At 47.2% G+C, this 19676-nt stretch overlaps 1 protein-coding gene across 1 annotated transcript in view; it reads left to right on the top strand.

Annotated features, from left to right (window-relative positions):
- Positions 1–19676, top strand: part of ZC3HC1 (zinc finger C3HC-type containing 1) — a 124669-nt gene that overhangs the window by 19644 nt on the left and 85349 nt on the right. Inside the window, exons 2-3 of the mRNA XM_078677600.1 lie at positions 10181–10292; positions 10756–10906. Of these exons, the coding sequence (XP_078533726.1) occupies positions 10181–10292; positions 10756–10906 (263 nt within the window). The remainder of the gene's footprint in view (positions 1–10180; positions 10293–10755; positions 10907–19676) is intronic.

A 19676-nucleotide genomic window follows, 5' to 3' on the forward strand; every position in this document is an offset into this window, starting at 1 on the left:
ACCAGTTGTTGTTGAATGGTTGCACAGATTGATGCTGTGGTGGCGCTGAGTGATGTTGTGGTGGCGCTGAGTGATGTTGTGGTGGCGCTGAGTGATGTTGTGGTGGCGCTGAGTGATGTTGTGGTGACGGTGAGTGATGTTGTGGTGGCGACGAGTGATGCTGTGGCGTTCATTGATGCTGTGGTAGCGCATAGTGATGTTGTGGTGCCCCTGAGTGATGCTTTGGTGGTGCAGTGTGATGCTGTGGTGATGCGATAGATAGCTAGATGGAGTGCGATAGATAGGTAGATAGAGGGAGGGCAATATATAGATAGATAGAGGGAGGGCGATAGATAGATAGAGGGAGGGCGAAAGATAGATAGAGGGAGGGCGATAGAGCGAGGGTGATAGATAGATAGGGCGATAGATAGGTAGAGCTAGGGCGATAGATAGATAGAGCGAGGGCGATAGATAGAGAGACAGTGTGAGGACGATAGATAGGGCGAATAATAGAGCAAGGGCGATAGATAGAGTGAGGGCGATAGATAGAGAGATAGTGAGGGCGATAGAGAGATAGAGTGAGGGGGGTGGGTAGAGTGAGGGGGGTGGGTAGAGTGAGGGGGGTGGGTAGAGTGAGGGGGGTGGGTAGAGTGAGGGGGGTGGGTAGAGTGAGGGGGATAGATAGAGGGGTAGAGTGAGGGAGATAGATAGATAGAGAGATAGAGTGAGGGCGATTGATAGAGTGAGGGCGATTGATAGAGTGAGGGCGATTGATAGAGTGAGGGCGATTGATAGAGTGAGGGCGATTGATAGAGTGAGGGCGATTGATAGAGTGAGGGCGATTGATAGAGTGAGGGCGATTGATAGAGTGAGGGCGATTGATAGAGTGAGGGCGATTGATAGAGTGAGGGCGATTGATAGAGTGAGGGCGATTGATAGAGTGAGGGCGATTGATAGAGTGAGGGCGATTGATAGAGTGAGGGCGATTGATAGAGTGAGGGCGATTGATAGAGTGAGGGCGATTGATAGAGTGAGGGCGATTGATAGAGTGAGGGCGATTGATAGAGTGAGGGCGATTGATAGAGTGAGGGCGATTGATAGAGTGAGGGCGATTGATAGAGTGAGGGCGATTGATAGAGTGAGGGCGATTGATAGAGTGAGGGCGATTGATAGAGTGAGGGCGATTGATAGAGTGAGGGCGATTGATAGAGTGAGGGCGATTGATAGAGTGAGGGCGATTGATAGAGTGAGGGCGATTGATAGAGTGAGGGCGATTGATAGAGTGAGGGCGATTGATAGAGTGAGGGCGATTGATAGAGTGAGGGCGATTGATAGAGTGAGGGCGATTGATAGAGTGAGGGCGATTGATAGAGTGAGGGCGATTGATAGAGTGAGGGCGATTGATAGAGTGAGGGCGATTGATAGAGTGAGGGCGATTGATAGAGTGAGGGCGATTGATAGAGTGAGGGCGATTGATAGAGTGAGGGCGATTGATAGAGTGAGGGCGATTGATAGAGTGAGGGCGATTGATAGAGTGAGGGCGATTGATAGAGTGAGGGCGATTGATAGAGTGAGGGCGATTGATAGAGTGAGGGCGATTGATAGAGTGAGGGCGATTGATAGTGAGGGCGATTGATAGAGTGAGGGCGATTGATAGAGTGAGGGCGATTGATAGAGTGAGGGCGATTGATAGAGTGAGGGCGATTGATAGAGTGAGGGCGATTGATAGAGTGAGGGCGATTGATAGAGTGAGGGCGATTGATAGAGTGAGGGCGATTGATAGAGTGAGGGCGATTGATAGAGTGAGGGCGATTGATAGAGTGAGGGCGATTGATAGAGTGAGGGCGATTGATAGAGTGAGGGCGATTGATAGAGTGAGGGCGATTGATAGAGTGAGGGCGATTGATAGAGTGAGGGCGATTGATAGAGTGAGGGCGATTGATAGAGTGAGGGCGATTGATAGAGTGAGGGCGATTGATAGAGTGAGGGCGATTGATAGAGTGAGGGCGATTGATAGAGTGAGGGCGATTGATAGAGTGAGGGCGATTGATAGAGTGAGGGCGATTGATAGAGTGAGGGCGATTGATAGAGTGAGGGCGATTGATAGAGTGAGGGCGATTGATAGAGTGAGGGCGATTGATAGAGTGAGGGCGATTGATAGAGTGAGGGCGATTGATAGAGTGAGGGCGATTGATAGAGTGAGGGCGATTGATAGAGTGAGGGCGATTGATAGAGTGAGGGCGATTGATAGAGTGAGGGCGATTGATAGAGTGAGGGCGATTGATAGAGTGAGGGCGATTGATAGAGTGAGGGCGATTGATAGAGTGAGGGCGATTGATAGAGTGAGGGCGATTGATAGAGTGAGGGCGATTGATAGAGTGAGGGCGATTGATAGAGTGAGGGCGATTGATAGAGTGAGGGCGATTGATAGAGTGAGGGCGATTGATAGAGTGAGGGCGATTGATAGAGTGAGGGCGATTGATAGAGTGAGGGCGATTGATAGAGTGAGGGCGATTGATAGAGTGAGGGCGATTGATAGAGTGAGGGCGATTGATAGAGTGAGGGCGATTGATAGAGTGAGGGCGATTGATAGAGTGAGGGCGATTGATAGAGTGAGGGCAATGGATAGAGTGAGGGCAATGGATAGATAGATGGTTGTGTGTGGTTGTGTTGTGTGTGTGTGTGGTTGTGTTTGTGTGTGGTTGTGTTTGTGTGTGGTTGTGTTTGTGTGTGGTTGTGTTTGTGTGTGGTTGTGTTTGTGTGTGGTTGTGTTTGTGTGTGTGTGTGGTTGTGTTGTGTGTGTGTGGTTGTGTTTGTGTGTGTGTGGTTGTGTTTGTGTGTGTGTGTGGTTGTGTGTGTGTGTGGTTGTGTGGCTGTGCGTGTGTGTGTGGCTGTGTGTGTGGTTGTGTGTGTTGTGTTTGGGATTGGGTGTGATTGTGTGTGTTTGTGTGGGTGGGGGTTGTGTGTGGGGGGTTGTGTGTGTGGGGGGAGTTGTGTGTGTGTGTGGGGGGAGTTGTGTGTGTGTGTGGGGGGAGTTGTGTGTGTGTGTGGGGGGAGTTGTGTGTGTGTGTGGGGGGAGTTGTGTGTGTGTGTGTGGGGGAGTTTTGTGTGTGTGTGTGTGGGGGAGTTGTGTGTGTGTGTGTGGGGGAGTTGTGTGTGTGTGGGGGAGTTGTGTGTGTGTGGGGGGAGTTGTGTGTGTGTGGGGGGAGTTGTGTGTGTGTGGGGGGAGTTGTGTGTGTGGGGGGGGAGTTGTGTGTGTGTGGGGGGAGTTGTGTGTGTGTGGGGGGAGTTGTGTGTGTGTGTGGGGGAGTTGTGTGTGTGTGGGGGGAGTTGTGTGTGTGTGGGGGAGTTGTGTGTGTGTGGGGGGAGTTGTGTGTGTGTGGGGGGAGTTGTGTGTGTGTGGGGGGAGTTGTGTGTGTGGGGGGGGAGTTGTGTGTGTGTGGGGGGAGTTGTGTGTGTGTGGGGGGAGTTGTGTGTGTGTGTGGGGAGTTGTGTGTGTGTGGAGTTGTGTGTGTGGGTTTGTGTGTGTGAGGTTGTGTGTGTGTGTGGGGGCAGATGAAGTCTTTGGCGTGGCAATCAATGCACGCTGTCTGTGACAATTTAAATAACTTTTGTCCTCTTTGAGCTGGAAACATACCTTTTATTTAAATCTACTAATTATGTAACAGATGATTGATTAGGTGGTAGTATGGCAAAATTGTATTTTGGCAGAAAGCACAGCATCACAATTGTGTTTTTCGGCGGCTCTGCTTGGAACCAGATTGTTCATGCTTGAGTATAGTGGTCACAAAAATATGAAAATGGCATAATGAAGGAAAAGTTTGGGAAATACAATCCTTCTTCTAAGGAAGGAAAACCCGGGGATCCGACATCCACAAGCAAGCACAAAAATAATTGTCACGAAAAAAAACATACGTTCTTTAAGTACGATTTCTAGAAAGACTGTAATATGCAAAAGGAACACTAGAGGGTAATGTCGGCCAAAAAAAACCTTTTCGATAACTATCTATTTCGCGACATGTTAGACTGAAGACAAATTCATATAAAACTAAAACAAACCACCGAGAGCATGAATTGTTAGGTCTCACATTTTTAGTTACACAAGATTAATATATATTTTCCATGAGATAAAAAAAACAATGCGTTAAAACGAAAAGCCGCGCTTTTGCCAGTGTTAACCTTTACGTGACGTGAGGCGAAATAAATACCGCACGTTTTTATGTATTTGATTTGTGGGTGATGTATAGTTGTGTGAATGTTCCGAAGGAGTGATGAGTTGGTAACCGTGTATTGTACCTCTTTACTGGATGGCGTTGCTTAGAACAAATTGTTGACACAGCAGAATGAATAAGGTCCCCATTGACTGGGAGATAATCAAAAACAAGCTCTCTGCATTGCGTGGCGGGGGCGGGGGAGCGCATTCCTTTGAAGTCTGATGCTCCTTTGAAGTCTGATGCAGAGACTCGCAAGATGACAAATGGTGGTCTATGTGCACGTGCTCGCACACATGCACTGTAGGCAATCCGCCTAGAAAATCCTTTGGGTGCATTTTTTAAAGCCCCTACATAATATCTCGCCAACAAGCATTGCTAAAGCAATGCCTTAGGCGAGACCTAAAAAGGACTAGATCTGGAATGATTTGTGTGGATTCGGCAAACGGATGCCAAGTTATTAATGGTGAAAAATATGAGGAATTCCTATCTCTGGTAACCCTAACTAGAACTACAGAGCAAAGTTGCTACCACCTCTCTGTTTTATATAGACACATTCACAATGTAATGGATGCCGTTTAATACCTTCTGGTGTAAAATCCAGAGAAACAGCAACTGGCAACCCTTACTGTTCTCAGTCTTTTTTCTTTTTTATCTTTTTTTTTTTTTCCACGGAAAAGCAAAACGTACAGATGGGAAAAGAAGTTGTTCATGCAAGAAGTGTGACCAATTGCAGGCATGGAGGTAAATCAATGAGCAGTAAATATTGCAGCAGGCTTTCCAATAAGAAACACTGAATCACATTAACAAAATCGACATGCACGTACATAGGTCAAATCCCCTACAATCCTACCCTCAGATAGAAGTTAGGACGATTGTCACTAAGGGCCGGATTCTGACCTACCATGAGACAGACCTAGGGTTTCCCCTTATACAGTTAGATCCAGCTTGCAATATTTCAGCCATGGGGACCAAATTCTTTGGAATTTACGCAGGCAACCCCTCGCCTTATAAACCTCTTTCTCCGCAGCCATGTAGAGATCCATATTAGACTTCCATTCAGTAAGCGTGGGGAGGTGTTGTGCCCCCCAGTACTTGGCTATGTCTCGTTTGGCCACCACTAACCCAAGATTGGCCAACAGGAGCCTGTAGCGCGGCAAGTCGATATCTGTGGCAATACCTAGGAGTAAGAATTTCACATCTAGCCCTTAGCTTGTCCCTAGTATTTTGTTCAGTTCTCCCATGATCGTATGCCAATAGGTTTGAATGTGCCTGCATTTCCAGAAAGTGTGTAGGTGTGTGCTGTGTTCCGCATGGCATCCGATACAGGCGGGGTCCTCCACCCTCCCCATCTTGTGTAGACGTTTGCAGTCAAAATAGAACCTGTGAATGATCTTATATTGTATAAGGCGCAGCCTTAGTTTAATCGCTACTTTAAGCAGGTGCATGAGGGCCGCTTCCCAGTCTGTCTTCGAGCGGCCCAGTGGTGAGTTCCCACTTTGTGCGAAGTGGACCATGTATGTCAGGGAAATAGCCTGGGTCGGGATCTCTTCCTGCAGGAGCCTGCCTTCAAGGGGGGCGTACTCTGGCAGCTTCACACCGTCCAACCCTTCCGCATGCCAGGCGTGTTTAAGTCTAAGATAGGCATAGACTTGGGAGGTATGAAGTTGGTAGACTTAATGAAAGAAAAGAAGGCCAGAGAGCCTCTTTCCAAGAGGTCTCCTATCTTAGAAATGCCGATAAGGTCCCATTTCTCGAAACCCTCAATTTCCTGATCTCAGTTAGTGTAGCACCTTCCCAAAGGGGGGGTCTCCCGCGTGGGTTTTCCCTCCCATCTCATCTGCTTTTCCGCACTTTTCCAGGTTGCTATTACGCGTTGAGTGGCTGGGAGGAGTCGCGTGGTCCCGGCACCCCTGTATAAGTAGTGTAGTTGGGAGCGTTTATGAAACTGAGGCCTTTAGCCTATATGTCGGGTGATCACCAGGCGTGTGGTTCCAGTCATTAATAATTTTGAGGTGGGCCGCCCTATCGTAGGCTCTGATATCTGGTAAGTCCAACCCTCTGTTATAAGGGTTCGGTTGTAAATTCTGCAGCGCTCTCCGTGGGTGAGCACCGTCCCACAGGAGGAGACACAATTCACTGTTAATGGAAGCAAAGATGGTGTCTGGTATTTTGTGGTATGTATTCTGAAGAACGTAGAGGAGTTGGGGGAGTGTTACCATTTTATACATGGCAGCCCTTCCCATAATAGTCAGAGGAAGCTTCCTCCACCTCTTCACATCCGCCTGAAAGTTTAGCAACACCCGCCTTATGTTATGATCCAGTCTGGCCTCAGGGTCGGTGGTGATGTAGAGCCCCAAGTAGAGAAACCCCTCTGTGGTTAGCCGCAGGCAGCTGGGATAATTATGAGGCTCTGGTTCTCCACTCAACGGGTAGAGGGTGGATTTAGTCAAGTTGATCTTATAGCCAGCATAGCTGCCATACTCAAATATGTACAATATTCGGGGGAATGTCTTAGCAGGTTGCGTGACATAGAGCAGAATGTCATCCGCATACAATGATATGCATTCTTCCTCTAGAGGACACAAATCAGTGAGGAAGCCACCTAGATCTGGTCGGGTATGAACCACACAGGCCAGTGGCTCCAGTATGAGGGCAAAAATAAAGGGGATAGGGGATTGCTGTATCGGCCAGTTGGCGGAAAGAGTGCCATTCACCCGGACCCGCGCTTCAGGCATATTATATAACAATGCCAGCCATTTTAGGAAGACCGGGCCAAAGCAGATTTTTTTCCAGAGTATGCAACATGAAGGGCCAATGAATCGTGTCAAACACTTTCTCCACGTTGAGCGAGAGAATCAAATGGGGACGATCCCGACCCTGTACCGTATCCATCCAATTAGCTAGACGGTGCAGGATGAAACGCGTGGCATGCTTAGGCATGAAGCCAGATTGGTCCCTGTGCACCAGCGGAAGGATCACGTTCAAGAGTCGCCTCGCAAGGATTGTGGCCAGGATCTTCGATTCAATGTTAAGAAGGGATATGGGGCAGTAAGACCCACATTCCTCTGGGGGTTTCCCTTCCTTGTGGCTGACCACCCCCGTAGCTAGACGGAGGTCTTGCGGGAGAGTCCCCTCTTCCTTTGATTCCAGGAACATGTTAAGGAGATGCAGCGCCAGAAATGCACTGTTTATGTTCAAGAATTCAGCCGGAAGGCCATTAGGGCCTGGGGTCCTGCCTGCCTTCGGTCACTTCCGCCCGCTTCAAGTCTCGCTCTAGACTGTCCCTCTCGTCTAGTGTAAGTGAGGATAGGTCAACGGTCTGTTGATAGTGGCGTATCTGCGGGTCTCCCGGCTGAATGTGGGCGGTTTATAGTGTCGTGTAGTACCGCACAAAGGCTCCCGCAATATCCTCTGGTGTGGTGTCAGTGACTTCTTGTTCCGTAATGGACAGCACCCATCGCGACTCAATTTCTTTCCGTCCCAACCACGCTAACAACTTCCCCGCTCTATCCCCAGTTTTGTAAAGTCTATGTTAGGTTGCCAGTTGCTGTGTTCTCACCTCGTTAGTCGCAAGTGCTAAGTACTCTCGCCTGGTTATCTCAAGTTGACGCAAAGCATGTTCAGTCATTGCGGCGGGGTCGGTCCCTTCCAATTCTAGGAGTGTATGTTCGAATTCATCGATCTCCTGGGCCTTGCGTTTCTTTTTGTGAGCCAGTATGTTCTGTGCTCTGTCACATAGTACCGTTTTGTATGCCTCCCATAAAATGACCGCTGATGAGTCGGAGCCCTCATTTTTGGTGAAGTACAGCTCGGAGTCTATCCGGATCTCCTCGGGGACTGTCTCATCTCGCAGCGCCCATGCATTCAACCTCCATTGTGGTATGCGATGTCCACCTCCGCGACCCACCCTCATTAGTAGGGGAGAATGGTCCGATATGCCCCGAGCCAAATAGTCTACAGTTTCCACCCGCCGCACCTCCCCTGCCGGGGCGAGAAGATAATCCAAGCAGGAGAACACCCTGTGGGCACCACAGAAATAAGAATACGTCCGCTGATGCGGATGGTGGCGCCACCACAAATCAGACAATCCTAGAGTATCTAGAAAACGGGCCAACGGTGTGATTTCAGGGGTGTCTCTTCGAGAGAGGGATCGATCCATCAAGGGGCTCAATACATCGTTAAAATCTCCCCCCCCCAGTATATGTATGGCTGGGCCAGAGTGCAAAAGGAGCGTGGTTAAGTTATCTAGCATGCGCTGTTGGAGCCGAGGGGGTGCATAGACACTGCCTAGGAGGAACGTCTTGCGTTTACAAATACCTCGGACTGCCACATATGTTCCCTCAGAATCCACCCATTTTAGTGTGACATGAAAGGGAGGGGATTTCTTAATAAGGATTGCCACCCTTCGTGTGCCTTTGGTAAATCCCGCGTGGGCCAGAGGGGTATAGCAACCCCATCCCAGGAAAGAACAAGTTGATACCTACAGGTGGGTTTCTTGCAGGAATATTATATCAGGTTTCTGTCTCTTAAGTTATCGGGTTACCAACGCCATCTTGACTTTATTACATAAGCCGTTGACATTCCATGTCATTACTGCATATCCATCGGCTGTCATGTTAACTCAACCTTTGGATCTGTTCCAGTGCCTCTCCTTAGTGGGAGTGCACCCCACCCACCTCCCCCCTCCACCCGCTTCAGCATTATGATAACCGCCTTGATTCAAACTAACTCCATTCCCATCAAACAACCTCAAAACATTACTCAAAACTAAACACCAACCACCCTCCTCCCCACACTCCTCAGACACTCCCACCACCCCCCAGCTCATCAACATGACAACTTTGATACGGATAGTCCACTAAGGGGTCTGTTACTCCCCCCCCCCCCTTCCCTCCCACAAAATTAACTACTCAATTCTGTAACAATAACCTCACATAAAGTGTTTCCCCGGCTTAGCTCTAAGTCAGTGGATGCCCACCAAGCCTCAGGAAAGTCTTACTGTCCGGTGGGGGCCAGCGAGCCTCGCTTCTCAATCCTCTTCGCCTTGTTCATGTGGCTGTCGGACCTGCATATCCGGAGCTTGGAGGTGTTGGTCCGTTGATTCTAATCGTAAACTGTTTTCAGCCTTAAACCCACATGAGCGGTTGCAGCCTGATCAGGGATTTCGTGATACTTCTACTTTTTGTGCTTCTGTTCGCCATCCATTGTGTAATCAAAGAAAAACTTTGTTAAATGGTGTAGCAGAAAATCTGGCATACCCATGGAAGGCTCTGTGTTAAACACTTGCAAACCTGCATACACATTTGTGGATCGTCTTCAAATTAATCTTTGTACATGTTGCAATATGTTTATTTGAGCCAGGGTGCACTGTGTTTGAATTGACTGTCTTGTTGGCTAAAGCTCAGCTGGCTACAGGGGAGTATTTCTTAAAGAGGCTATAGGCAGCATTTGCTTCAGGGTGACATTGGCTGAATACTATGACTTTGTCTCTAGCACTCCATGCTAAAGATAGGCTGGCCCCCAGGGTTTGACGTCTAGGGACACCAAAGTTTACTCCTGGTTTACCAAAGAGAGTACCGTTCAAGCTCATATAACACATAGACTATTCTTCTTTTTTTTTTTTTTTTTTTCTTCTTCTCGTTTTGAGAGCAGTATTGAAAAAAATGATCTGCTAAAAATAAATCTAGTCTTGTAGTGAGGATTTTCTCTTATAGATAGTCTATGGTATTATAGCAACCTTTTGAGATTTGAGAATTTTATTTTTAATGGTTGGCGTGGTGCAGCCATCCAGAAGAGAACTTGAGAATGATGTTTATGTAGTATGCCCACAACAATCTGTTTGTATTTTGATTAATTATTCATGTTTATGTTTTTAACTTCCAAAATACATCTAGTTTTCTTGCTGGAAATACAACAAAATGCGCAATGAGCTGTGGATTCAGCATAGGAGATACCACTTTGTTGCTTTGTTTCATTTTGAATTTTAGGAAGGAAGCCTGTGACCAGTCTGAAGCATCCCATCGATCCTGTGAAGTGGATGCACTTTCCTGTGAGACATCCAGCAAGGAAGCATTCTTCAGCCGATTAGAAAGCTTCACCATATCCTTTTCTATGTAGAGCTTTCGGAAGTTGGAGTAATACACTTGCTCAACTTGTCTATCTAATAACCCAACACTTATAAGTTCTCCACTCCACTGGTGACTTCTGTGTAGTCTGTCTCCTTTGTACCAAATATTCCCGACTTTTGCATCTGCACACATTAGTAGTTCCTGAGTAGCTCCTGGTTTTGTTTCCTCACCATCCACTGTCACCATTGACTGTGAGAGTTCTGACCTACTTTAGTCAGATGTCTGTACTTGATCCAGTACTGAAGAGGTGTCTACCCATCCTACGCATACTTCATGTTCTTTTAATATATAGTATGATGATAGTGTTCTATGCTGTGTACTGTCTTGTCTTTGATGATGGAGGAATGGTAAAAGTGTAGATCGCATCTTCTTCTCATATCTGTTCAGATGATGATGAACTAATGTATGAAGAGCCTTCTCCTTGACTATTGCACTCCCTGAAGTGGGCTGGAAAGCCTCATGAGCTGTCACCCTTGGCATGCGCCCAGTATGGTTGGACCAATGTTGAAAGTGACATGCTGAAGTGCTCCAGCTGCCAGGCCTTACTTTGCATGACCCTGCATCCAGCATTCGATTTCAGCAACTGTATGTATAATTAGGATTACTTGTTTTCACATTGTGCTTGGTGTCATTGCTTCTGGATTCATAGCATGCTAAATATCTGGCATTAATACTATCCAGCTCAAGGGTGATAGTTTATTTGGCCTTAAGACTCCAAAGGATCAGTGGGCCTATTTGGAATCGGATTGGTAGCTTTCAAGTTGTAAAATTACATTAAGAGGGCATTTCACTAAATTTTTTTTTTTTAATTTTTATTTTTGTTGCAAAACATAAATAATACAGTTATCTCCATCAGTCACGTGGTCACATACATTCGCAGGGTACCTATGAAGAACACAAGAAACGGAGAGTGACAAAAGGTGTAACGGCCCCTCGAGTTCCAAGTGAGAATCCGGCAAGTCAAGTGACATGATGAAAAGGAATATATACATATCGTGAAAAATACAGTTTGCTTTTTCAGTTTTTTGACGTGGTTTGCATATAAACAACTTAAACAAGAAAAACTGCACACATAGTTCGGCATGTAGGTGGGGCAGTATCATCAGTATCCTGCATCCCAGTCTACCTATAGAGGGACCTATCAAGTGTTCCTGTGCCCCCTGCCTTATTACTTCCCTCCACACTACCCTCCCTTAGGCAAGTCCAACCCGCACCCGTGTAAAGCACCTAACAGTCATTCTCACATTCAATCAGAGGTCCTCCTCGCTCTCAGATCCTTCGAGATCATCCTCTTCCAGTGGTTCACATATGTCCCCCCTGTAAGAGTTCCATGTCTGCCACACCCCATTCCACTTGCGCGGGTTACCCCTCAATTTATATACCGCCCTCTCAGTCAGCATGAGCATATCCATGTTACGGATCCACTGGGCCAGTGTGGGTAGTTCAGCCGACCCCCATTTCTGTGCTATATCTCGTTTCGCCGTCACCAACCCCACCGTTACCCAAGTTCTTGCATAAAAGGTGAGGTCATTCGGCCCCCAGACATTCAGCAGGCACATTCGCGGGTCCAGAGCAAGGGTGGTGTGTAGTGCTTGGGCCAAGGTGCGTAATACTCTTTGCCAGTAACTAACCAGCAGCGGACAGTCCCAGATCGTGTGTATGAACGAGCCTTCTGCCCCGCAACCCCTAAGACAATAAGGATGCTCAGCCCTGTGCAACTTGTGTAGTGTCGTGCGAGTGTAGTAAACCCGGTGTAGGATTTTTAACTGTACTAGGCGGAATTTGGAGGAAATGCCTGCTTCGCGCGGGGACGCCATGGCTGCGTTCCACTCAGTTTCATCCAGATCGCCCACCTCCAACACCCATTTGTCTTTCAGTTTCCCCAGTGGATCAGGCATGTTGTTGACTAATTTTCGGTACGTCATCGAAGTCGCCCCCTCCTGCAAGTAGTCCGTGAGCAGACGGTCTTCCAGAGGGGAGGATTCGGGTGGGGATGTGTTAGGCGGGATCGCCGCTCGCAGTGCATGTCTGATCTGAGTGTATCTGTAGAGTTCTGTTTCCCTCAAATCATATTGCTCCTGTAGGGTTGCAAAGGAGATTATTCCATCCCCCGTCCACATGTCCCCCACTGTTGAGAGGCCGATATTATCCCACTGCGTGAAGCCCTTGGAGCGCCGCAAGTGGCCCAACGCCTTCGTGTCCCATAGAGGTGTAAGTTTAGTGATGATTCCATCCCATTTCAACTTTGCCTGTGCCTTATACCAGAGACGCACTGTGTGTTTCGTAGGCCCCGTCAGCTTCGCCGCTACACCACGGTGGTACAGTGGGGTCAACAAACTGTTCGTGCCCAGTTGCTCCCTGTCTGCCTTAAACGCCGGGTCCTCTTGCGGGGCGTGTATCCACTGGTTAAGGATTTTCAGCTGGGCCGCCCAGTAGTACAGCTGTACGTTGGGTAGCGCAATGCCACCGTCGTACCATCCCCTGTTCAATTTTGTGTGTGCGATTCGGGCTGGCTGGCTGCCCCAGAGCAGGCCTGAGATCTGCGCCGTTATTTTCTGGAGAAAGCCATCTGGCACCAAATACGGAGCATTATCAAGGACATATAGGAAGCGTGGCAGAGCCATCATTTTAAAGAGCGCTGCCCTTCCTAGTAACGTTAAGGGGAGTTCTTTCCAATGTTGCACATCACTATGGAGGCGGATTAAGGGGGGCTGCAAGTTCAGTCGTGCGAACTCTGCCTCGTCCCGGGTGATATGAATCCCCAGATATTTGAAGGACGTGCGCGCTAGTTCTAGCGGACAGGAGTCCGGGAGTGGCGGGAGTGGTCCCCGTAGCTCGAAAATTATAGACTTCGCCCAGTTGATGGTGTAACCCGAGATCCGCCCATGTGCAGTACAGAGGGCCAGTATTTCACTAAATTTGATTGGAAGAATCTGTTGCTGTTGGTTGGTCATTTGTATCTATTCTTCGACAGATGTTATGTTCTAGCAGTTCATGCCAGTAATGGTGTCTGCATGGTATATTGTGAGCATCCCCCTCCAAATTCCATCTTGAGCACACCGCTTGTGTACAGTTGCAGTAGGATATACCTCTGCCTTCCTAACTCTTGGCCTCTCCACTTAGACCTGGTGCACGTGAGGTGGGCACAGACTCCCAGAAAGACGATCAGTTTGTGTCACTTTGGGCGTGAGTGCTATAAAACGACATAAATGTGTCTGGGCTACAGGAATTGACCATGGTAAGTCTGTTGCGGCTTCCACTGGCTTTGGCGTTTGGCAGCCTCTGTTAAGGAATTTTGGAGCCCTAGGAGAAATGGCATTTTGTAGCATTAACCCCCTTGTGGTAGTGGTACATTATTTAATGCTTGTAGGGCAATTCTGGAACCTCTTGCCTATAGCACCCTAGATAGTTATCTTACATTTCTCTGGAGCAGAAGACATTGAATTTGATAATCCTTGCACTAACTGTCACCCTGTCGGGGTGCCTGGTACCAGTATGAAAAGCTGGATAAATCAAGTAACCTATTGTGTTTAATCAAATTTGGAGAAAAGAAGTCAGATATTGAAAGCTTTATGAACTTGCAGGTAGTCAAATGAGAGCTTCAGCAAGACCGGGGAAAGATTCCTGACTCAAAGTCCCAGATAATAGAAGAAACATCCTCCAGACCAATGCAGAGATTGCAAAGTATACTTTTTCCTAATAACATGAAATAATATTTCAATTAGATTTGAAATAATGCTTTCTCGCAATAAACCAAATTGTCACATTCTTGACTCTGATGGCCCTTAGTCAGGTTTCAGGTTTCAAGTCTTTATTTCGATTTTTTGACAAATCATAAAAGACACATTAAAATACAGAGAAAAAAAACAACCATAAAAAAAAAAAGAAACAGATACAAAACACATTTGGAACAGACCAAAAAGGAGAATGTATAAAAAAGTATTAAATATCAATTAATGAAAAACCTGATTGAAGTTAAAAAAAAAAAGAAGCATTTCAATTCGTATTCATCATCAGTGAGCCCTTTCTTGCCGGATATGCAAGGGATGCAAATGGAAAGTACTAATAACAAGTGATTTAAACTGATACATATTCTATCAAGTTACGAGACAGTATGGGTGGCCCAGGGAGCTATAACATTTGTTTTAGCCTTAAGAGCCAGGCCCAGCCCAAATATTTTGCCAGACTTACAACAATAAGTTCAGAGGTGTTGGTCTTAAGCGCCCAGATGGCTTCCGCCGATGTTTTAAATGGTAATTTTTGAAACAGAGGTTTTAGCCATTTCTTTCGGGGTACAGCATATCTAGGACAAGCAAACAGAAAATGTCCCTCGGATTCATTATGACCAGGGCAACTTTTACAGTTGGTTGAGGACCCTGTGGACCATTTGTTTGAGAAAGAGTTCAGAGGCAAAGAACCCACTCTAAACTGATGGTACAGTTTTTTATCTAGTGGTCTGGTTATTATATCCCAATAGGGCTCTCGCAATAGGTCAAGTTTGAATGTTAAAAACCGGCCCGTAAGGCTATTATTGTTAGAGAGTGAAACTCTTTTTAGACGGATCGAAGCCCAGTACAGGGATTTAAACTCATGTTTGGAGGGAAATACATTGGATTGGGGGGATGACCAATGATGTTCTAAGCCCATATCAGTAAGGATGGTTTTTACAGCAGAAAACCATGGAATTTTCCCAGATCCAGTGATAGACCTAACTTCAGCCAATTCCTTTGCAAAAAGAAATAGATCTGGAGACGTCCATATACGTCTCCACAGGGCCACCAACCTAAAACTAGCCATCTCGTTGATCGGAGGGGACCCTAGGTCCAGGCAGAGTGGAATCGAGGGGGTCGACTGTGGAAGACCTACTAGATTACGAAAGAACTTACATTGGGTTTTAAATAAGTTGAGCAGGTCCATATAGCCCCAGAGATCAGCGCCATAAAGAATGGCGGTAGAGATTTTAGCGTCATAAATCTTGAGGGCCGGTAAAACCCGCTTTGTGGTAGATTCCCTTTGCTCTTTAACGAGGCAGCCAGTCAGCCTTGCAAATTTGAGATGTTGGATGTTAATTTGGTCTTTCCATCTCAAACGGCTGTCAAGGGTGACCCCCAAGTAGGTCATGGTGTCAACTTGCTCGAGGTTAACTCCGTTCAGCCTCACGGAGCTCCGAACTGGGTGATTTTTAGTAAAAACCATAAACTTCGTTTTTCCCACATTTACCACCAAGTTGTTAATGGCACAGTACTCCTCAAAGCGGTCCAAAGCCCGCTGGAGTCCGCTGCGTGTTCTTGAGAGGAGTAAAGTGTCGTCGGCGAAGATGAGAAGGGGGAATCTCATCCCAGCCAACATTGGGGCATCATTGGGGGTATCCATGAAGAATTTAACAACTTGGTCAATGAAAAGGAGGAAGAGTGTTGGGGCCAGAACACACCCCTGACGGACACCTCGAGTTACGGGAAATGTTTCCGTCACTTGTCCCTGGCCCCCCACCTTACCCTCGCATAGTTATCCTCATGGAATCTAATAATGAGGTCTAGTAGTTCTAATGGACATCCCAAATTTTTCAGCACACCCCACAATTTGTCCCTTGGTACCAGGTCGAAGGCGGACTTCAGATCAATGAATGCAGCAAAGATGGTACCGCCGCCAAGCCAGACCACCTTCCAATAGATCAGGCAGAGTCTAAACACCTGATCTATGGTGCTTATTCCTGATCTGAAGCCCGCCTGCATGGGAGATAGAATGCCCTCTGTTTCGATCCATCCCTGGACCCGCCCCAAGATCATACGTGCTATGATTTTTTGAATAGAGTCGATCAAACTGATCGGGCGGTAATTCCCTGGTAAGGACTTGTCGCCCTTTTTATAAATCGGGACTATTTCAGCTCCCTTCCACGATTTTGGGACTGTGGCTCCGTGGGCTAGGGAGTTAGCTATCGTAGTTATGTACGGAAGTTGGATTTAAATAAATCCGCCGGAATCAAATCCATACCCGGGGCTTTCCCTCGTAGAGTCAGGGCCAGGGCCAGCTCGGCCTCAGCAACTGAAAAGATTCATTTTATTTTTTCCCCGTGGGGAACCAGCGGGAGCGTCCTACCCAAGGGAATTATAGCTTTGGGGTCATCGGCTCTGAATTGGGCAGAGTAGAATAATACCCAATCCTCCAGAGGCACATTGTTAGCCGGGGTGGAAGAGTCAGGGTTTTTCCCCCATTTAACTAGATCCCAAAACTTTTTTTGATTGTTTGAGATGGACGCCTCCAAAAGATCAGACCAGAACCTATCTTCCCACTCCCGTTTAGCTTCCCGAAGGGTTTTCCTATAATGGAGCCTGGCCGCCTTAACTGCAACCATGTCCCGTGATTTAATAGACAAAATAAGAGCCGAATGTGCCTCCCTGCATTTTTTGTTATACCATTTCTGGGGCAAGGGATTGGTTTTAGTGGAAGCACTTCTACACGGGAGGGAAAGAAGGGATTTTAACTGGTCGAAGCATCTAATATGTAATTTCATAACATTGTTAGCCAAACCAGGGTCTGTCCCCAACAAATCAATTTGCAGCATCTCATTATACACGTTAATTGCCACTGTATTAACATTGTCCCATAAAGATTTATCCTCCATTACCCGGGACCATTTCAGTCTCCTCCTATCGTTGGTTAGTAGTGCGTCCCCTGTGTGAGAGGTGGTAGGCTCCTCTTGTCTCTTTAGGCCTGGTAGTTTCAGTGACAGTGACAGCGGGTTGTGATCGCTTTCCGGGCGCTGTAGTACTGCCATGTCAATTAATAACGGCCAGTGTTCCATATTTAGCAAGATATAGTCAATACGGCTCTGACTCCGCCCATTGTCGAAGGTGCAATTAGCCTCTTTGTCTGAAATTGAGCGGCCATTACATGCACGAAAACCCCTATTTAGGCAAAATGCCATCCAGGACACAGCCGCCTCTGTTGCTTTTGCCCTCTTAGCCACTTTTAGATCGGGGATGTCCCAAACAGAGTCCTCAGCCATGCTCCAACTGTCTCCGGTGTCAAACAATGGCTCTATAGTGCAATTTAGATCTCCAGCTAGGATAGTGACATTCTCGCTGCCCATTTCCGAGATTTTGTAGTCGATAATGTTCAACAAGGGCGAACTTCGGCCACCGGGCAGACTTCTAGCGTAAACATTAAAAATGTGCACATGTCGTTGGTTGTCTTTGCTTAATTTGATTTGAAGGAGATCCGGATGCTGAACAGAGAGCTCAGTTGGGTGGAGACCCAGAGACTGTTTCACCCAAATCGTCAGACCACCTGAGGCACGCCCTTTGCCCCCTTTAATAGCAGGTTTAAAAAAAGTTAATGAAACCCAACTTGTAGACTGGCTCAGTTGCCCAAGTTTCTTGCAACAGGATGATGTCATAGTCGTCCACAAAGTTCAACCAGTCAATAGAGGCAAGGCGGGCCTTGATTCCTGCTATGTTCCAAGACAAGATTTTCAGGTTGTCATTCGATTGGACCAAAGGGGGAGGTTGTAAAGGTAAAGACGGCATAACTGCCTGTGGATACCCTCTATCCTTTTTAACCTCAATGTGCCTGACGTGGTCTATTGAAGCTATAGGGTCATCCTTAGTCGAGGTCTCTTGAGTATCTCTATGGAGCAGTAGATTGGGTAGCCTAGACTCTGGGCCTCCGCCCACAACCACTGAGTTACAGAGTGGGTATGGGCTTACCATACTGTGCCCAATAAGCTCTTGGGCCATTGCTTTATCAGGGGAAGGCTCACTGGGTGGATCGTGGAGTCAATCAATGGCCTCAAGGTCAGAAAGGGGGCCAAAATGATTAAAAAGAAAAGGGCGCTGGCGGTCGAGAGGGGTTAGTGCCAAAGGGTGTCTTATAGCTGGAACCTGGCGAAATAAAGAGTAGGGTTGGGGGGGTATTTGCCTATGTGGGTAGAAACATGATAGGGCTAAGGTTTGTACATCCCCCTGTCTTGCAAACCTAGGTTCCCTTCGAATGGCATCTACCACCCATATATCTTTGAACGAGATTAAAATGCAATCTCCCTCCAAGTCTTTGGTCCCATGACCCACCCAATCTACTCTTCTCACAAATAGAATCTCCGTCGGAGAGGAGGGTGGTAAAGGGCGATTTTTATTTAGCCAGAAAATGACTTTATTACGAAGGTCCCCATATGACTCCTTGCTGCCTGGTTTTAACGGGGCTACACCTGTCAGGACAATAGTGTGTTGAGCTGCTTCAGGTGGTAAGTCAGCACGGGGGGTAGATATTCTTTTACGTCCCCCCTCCCTGTGATTATTGTGGATAGTGCGTTGGTCTCTTTGTGTGCAGGGGGGGGGCAGGGTTTGTAAAAGATTGTGGGAGAGGTCCCGCGCTTTGATGCCCACCAGTATTTTGCTTATCCATAGATTTTGGCTTTGGCTTTGGCTTGGGAGTCTGAGTAAGGGTGCTGGTGCCTGGTTTGGAAGATGTGCTATTTAATTTTTCTCCCCCTTTAGGTATGATGGTGTTTGGCCCTAAAGTTTTGTTAGATGGTGGATTACCCCTTGCCATGTTATTACTAACAGGGGCCTTAGTGGCTATTTGTATTTTACTGGCACCCGTATGGTTAGTGCCAAGTAAGGTTTGTAACATAGCATGGTTTAAGTTAGTCATAGCCTCCATGCTATCAACTTTTGAGGTCATGAGCCTTGTCCGCTCCAAAACAGGTAGTAATAAAGTTTTGAACATGGCCTCCATTTTTGCTAACAAAACGTCGTCACTATTAAGGCACATGGGGCAAGTGCTAGAGGAACCCAAGGCCGAGAGGGAAGGACATAGCATATTGGCGAATACAGAAGGGTTTAGAGGGTCCGGATGAAACTCAGACCCCTGACTCCCTTCGTCTTGGGCATCATTTGTTTTAGGGATTTTCCGGTCTCTCTCCCCCGACACTCTAGAATCCAGCTTTCTCTTTTTAACGTTAGGACCAGGATTGGGTGCGGGGTGGTTTGTAATTTCGGCAGGATTGGAATTGTTAGAGTGATTAAGGAGAAGGTATCCGGAGAGCTGACTGAGCTCGGGCCCCCCACTATTCCGTGAATCATCCCCCTGACTACATTGAGAGACATCTATACTGGGTCTTTCTTCCTTCGAAATGCAGGCTGTTGGACTCACCCCTACACTTTCTTGATGGACAATAGCGTCCGTGAAGGAGGTATGGACACAGTTAAAGGCAGCATGTGGAGCGGTGGGTACAGGGGAGGTAGAAGTAGCTAGAGCCCCCAATGATGATCGCTTGTCACTAATAAGATCTATTGAAAGTCTTTTCTCCACCATGGCGATTTCCTTCTCTAGGATTCCAGTAGCCCGTGAAATAAAT

This window comes from Lissotriton helveticus, chromosome 1_1 (assembly GCF_964261635.1).
Source record: "Lissotriton helveticus chromosome 1_1, aLisHel1.1, whole genome shotgun sequence".
In the NCBI taxonomy this organism is placed as follows: Eukaryota; Metazoa; Chordata; class Amphibia; order Caudata; family Salamandridae; genus Lissotriton; species Lissotriton helveticus.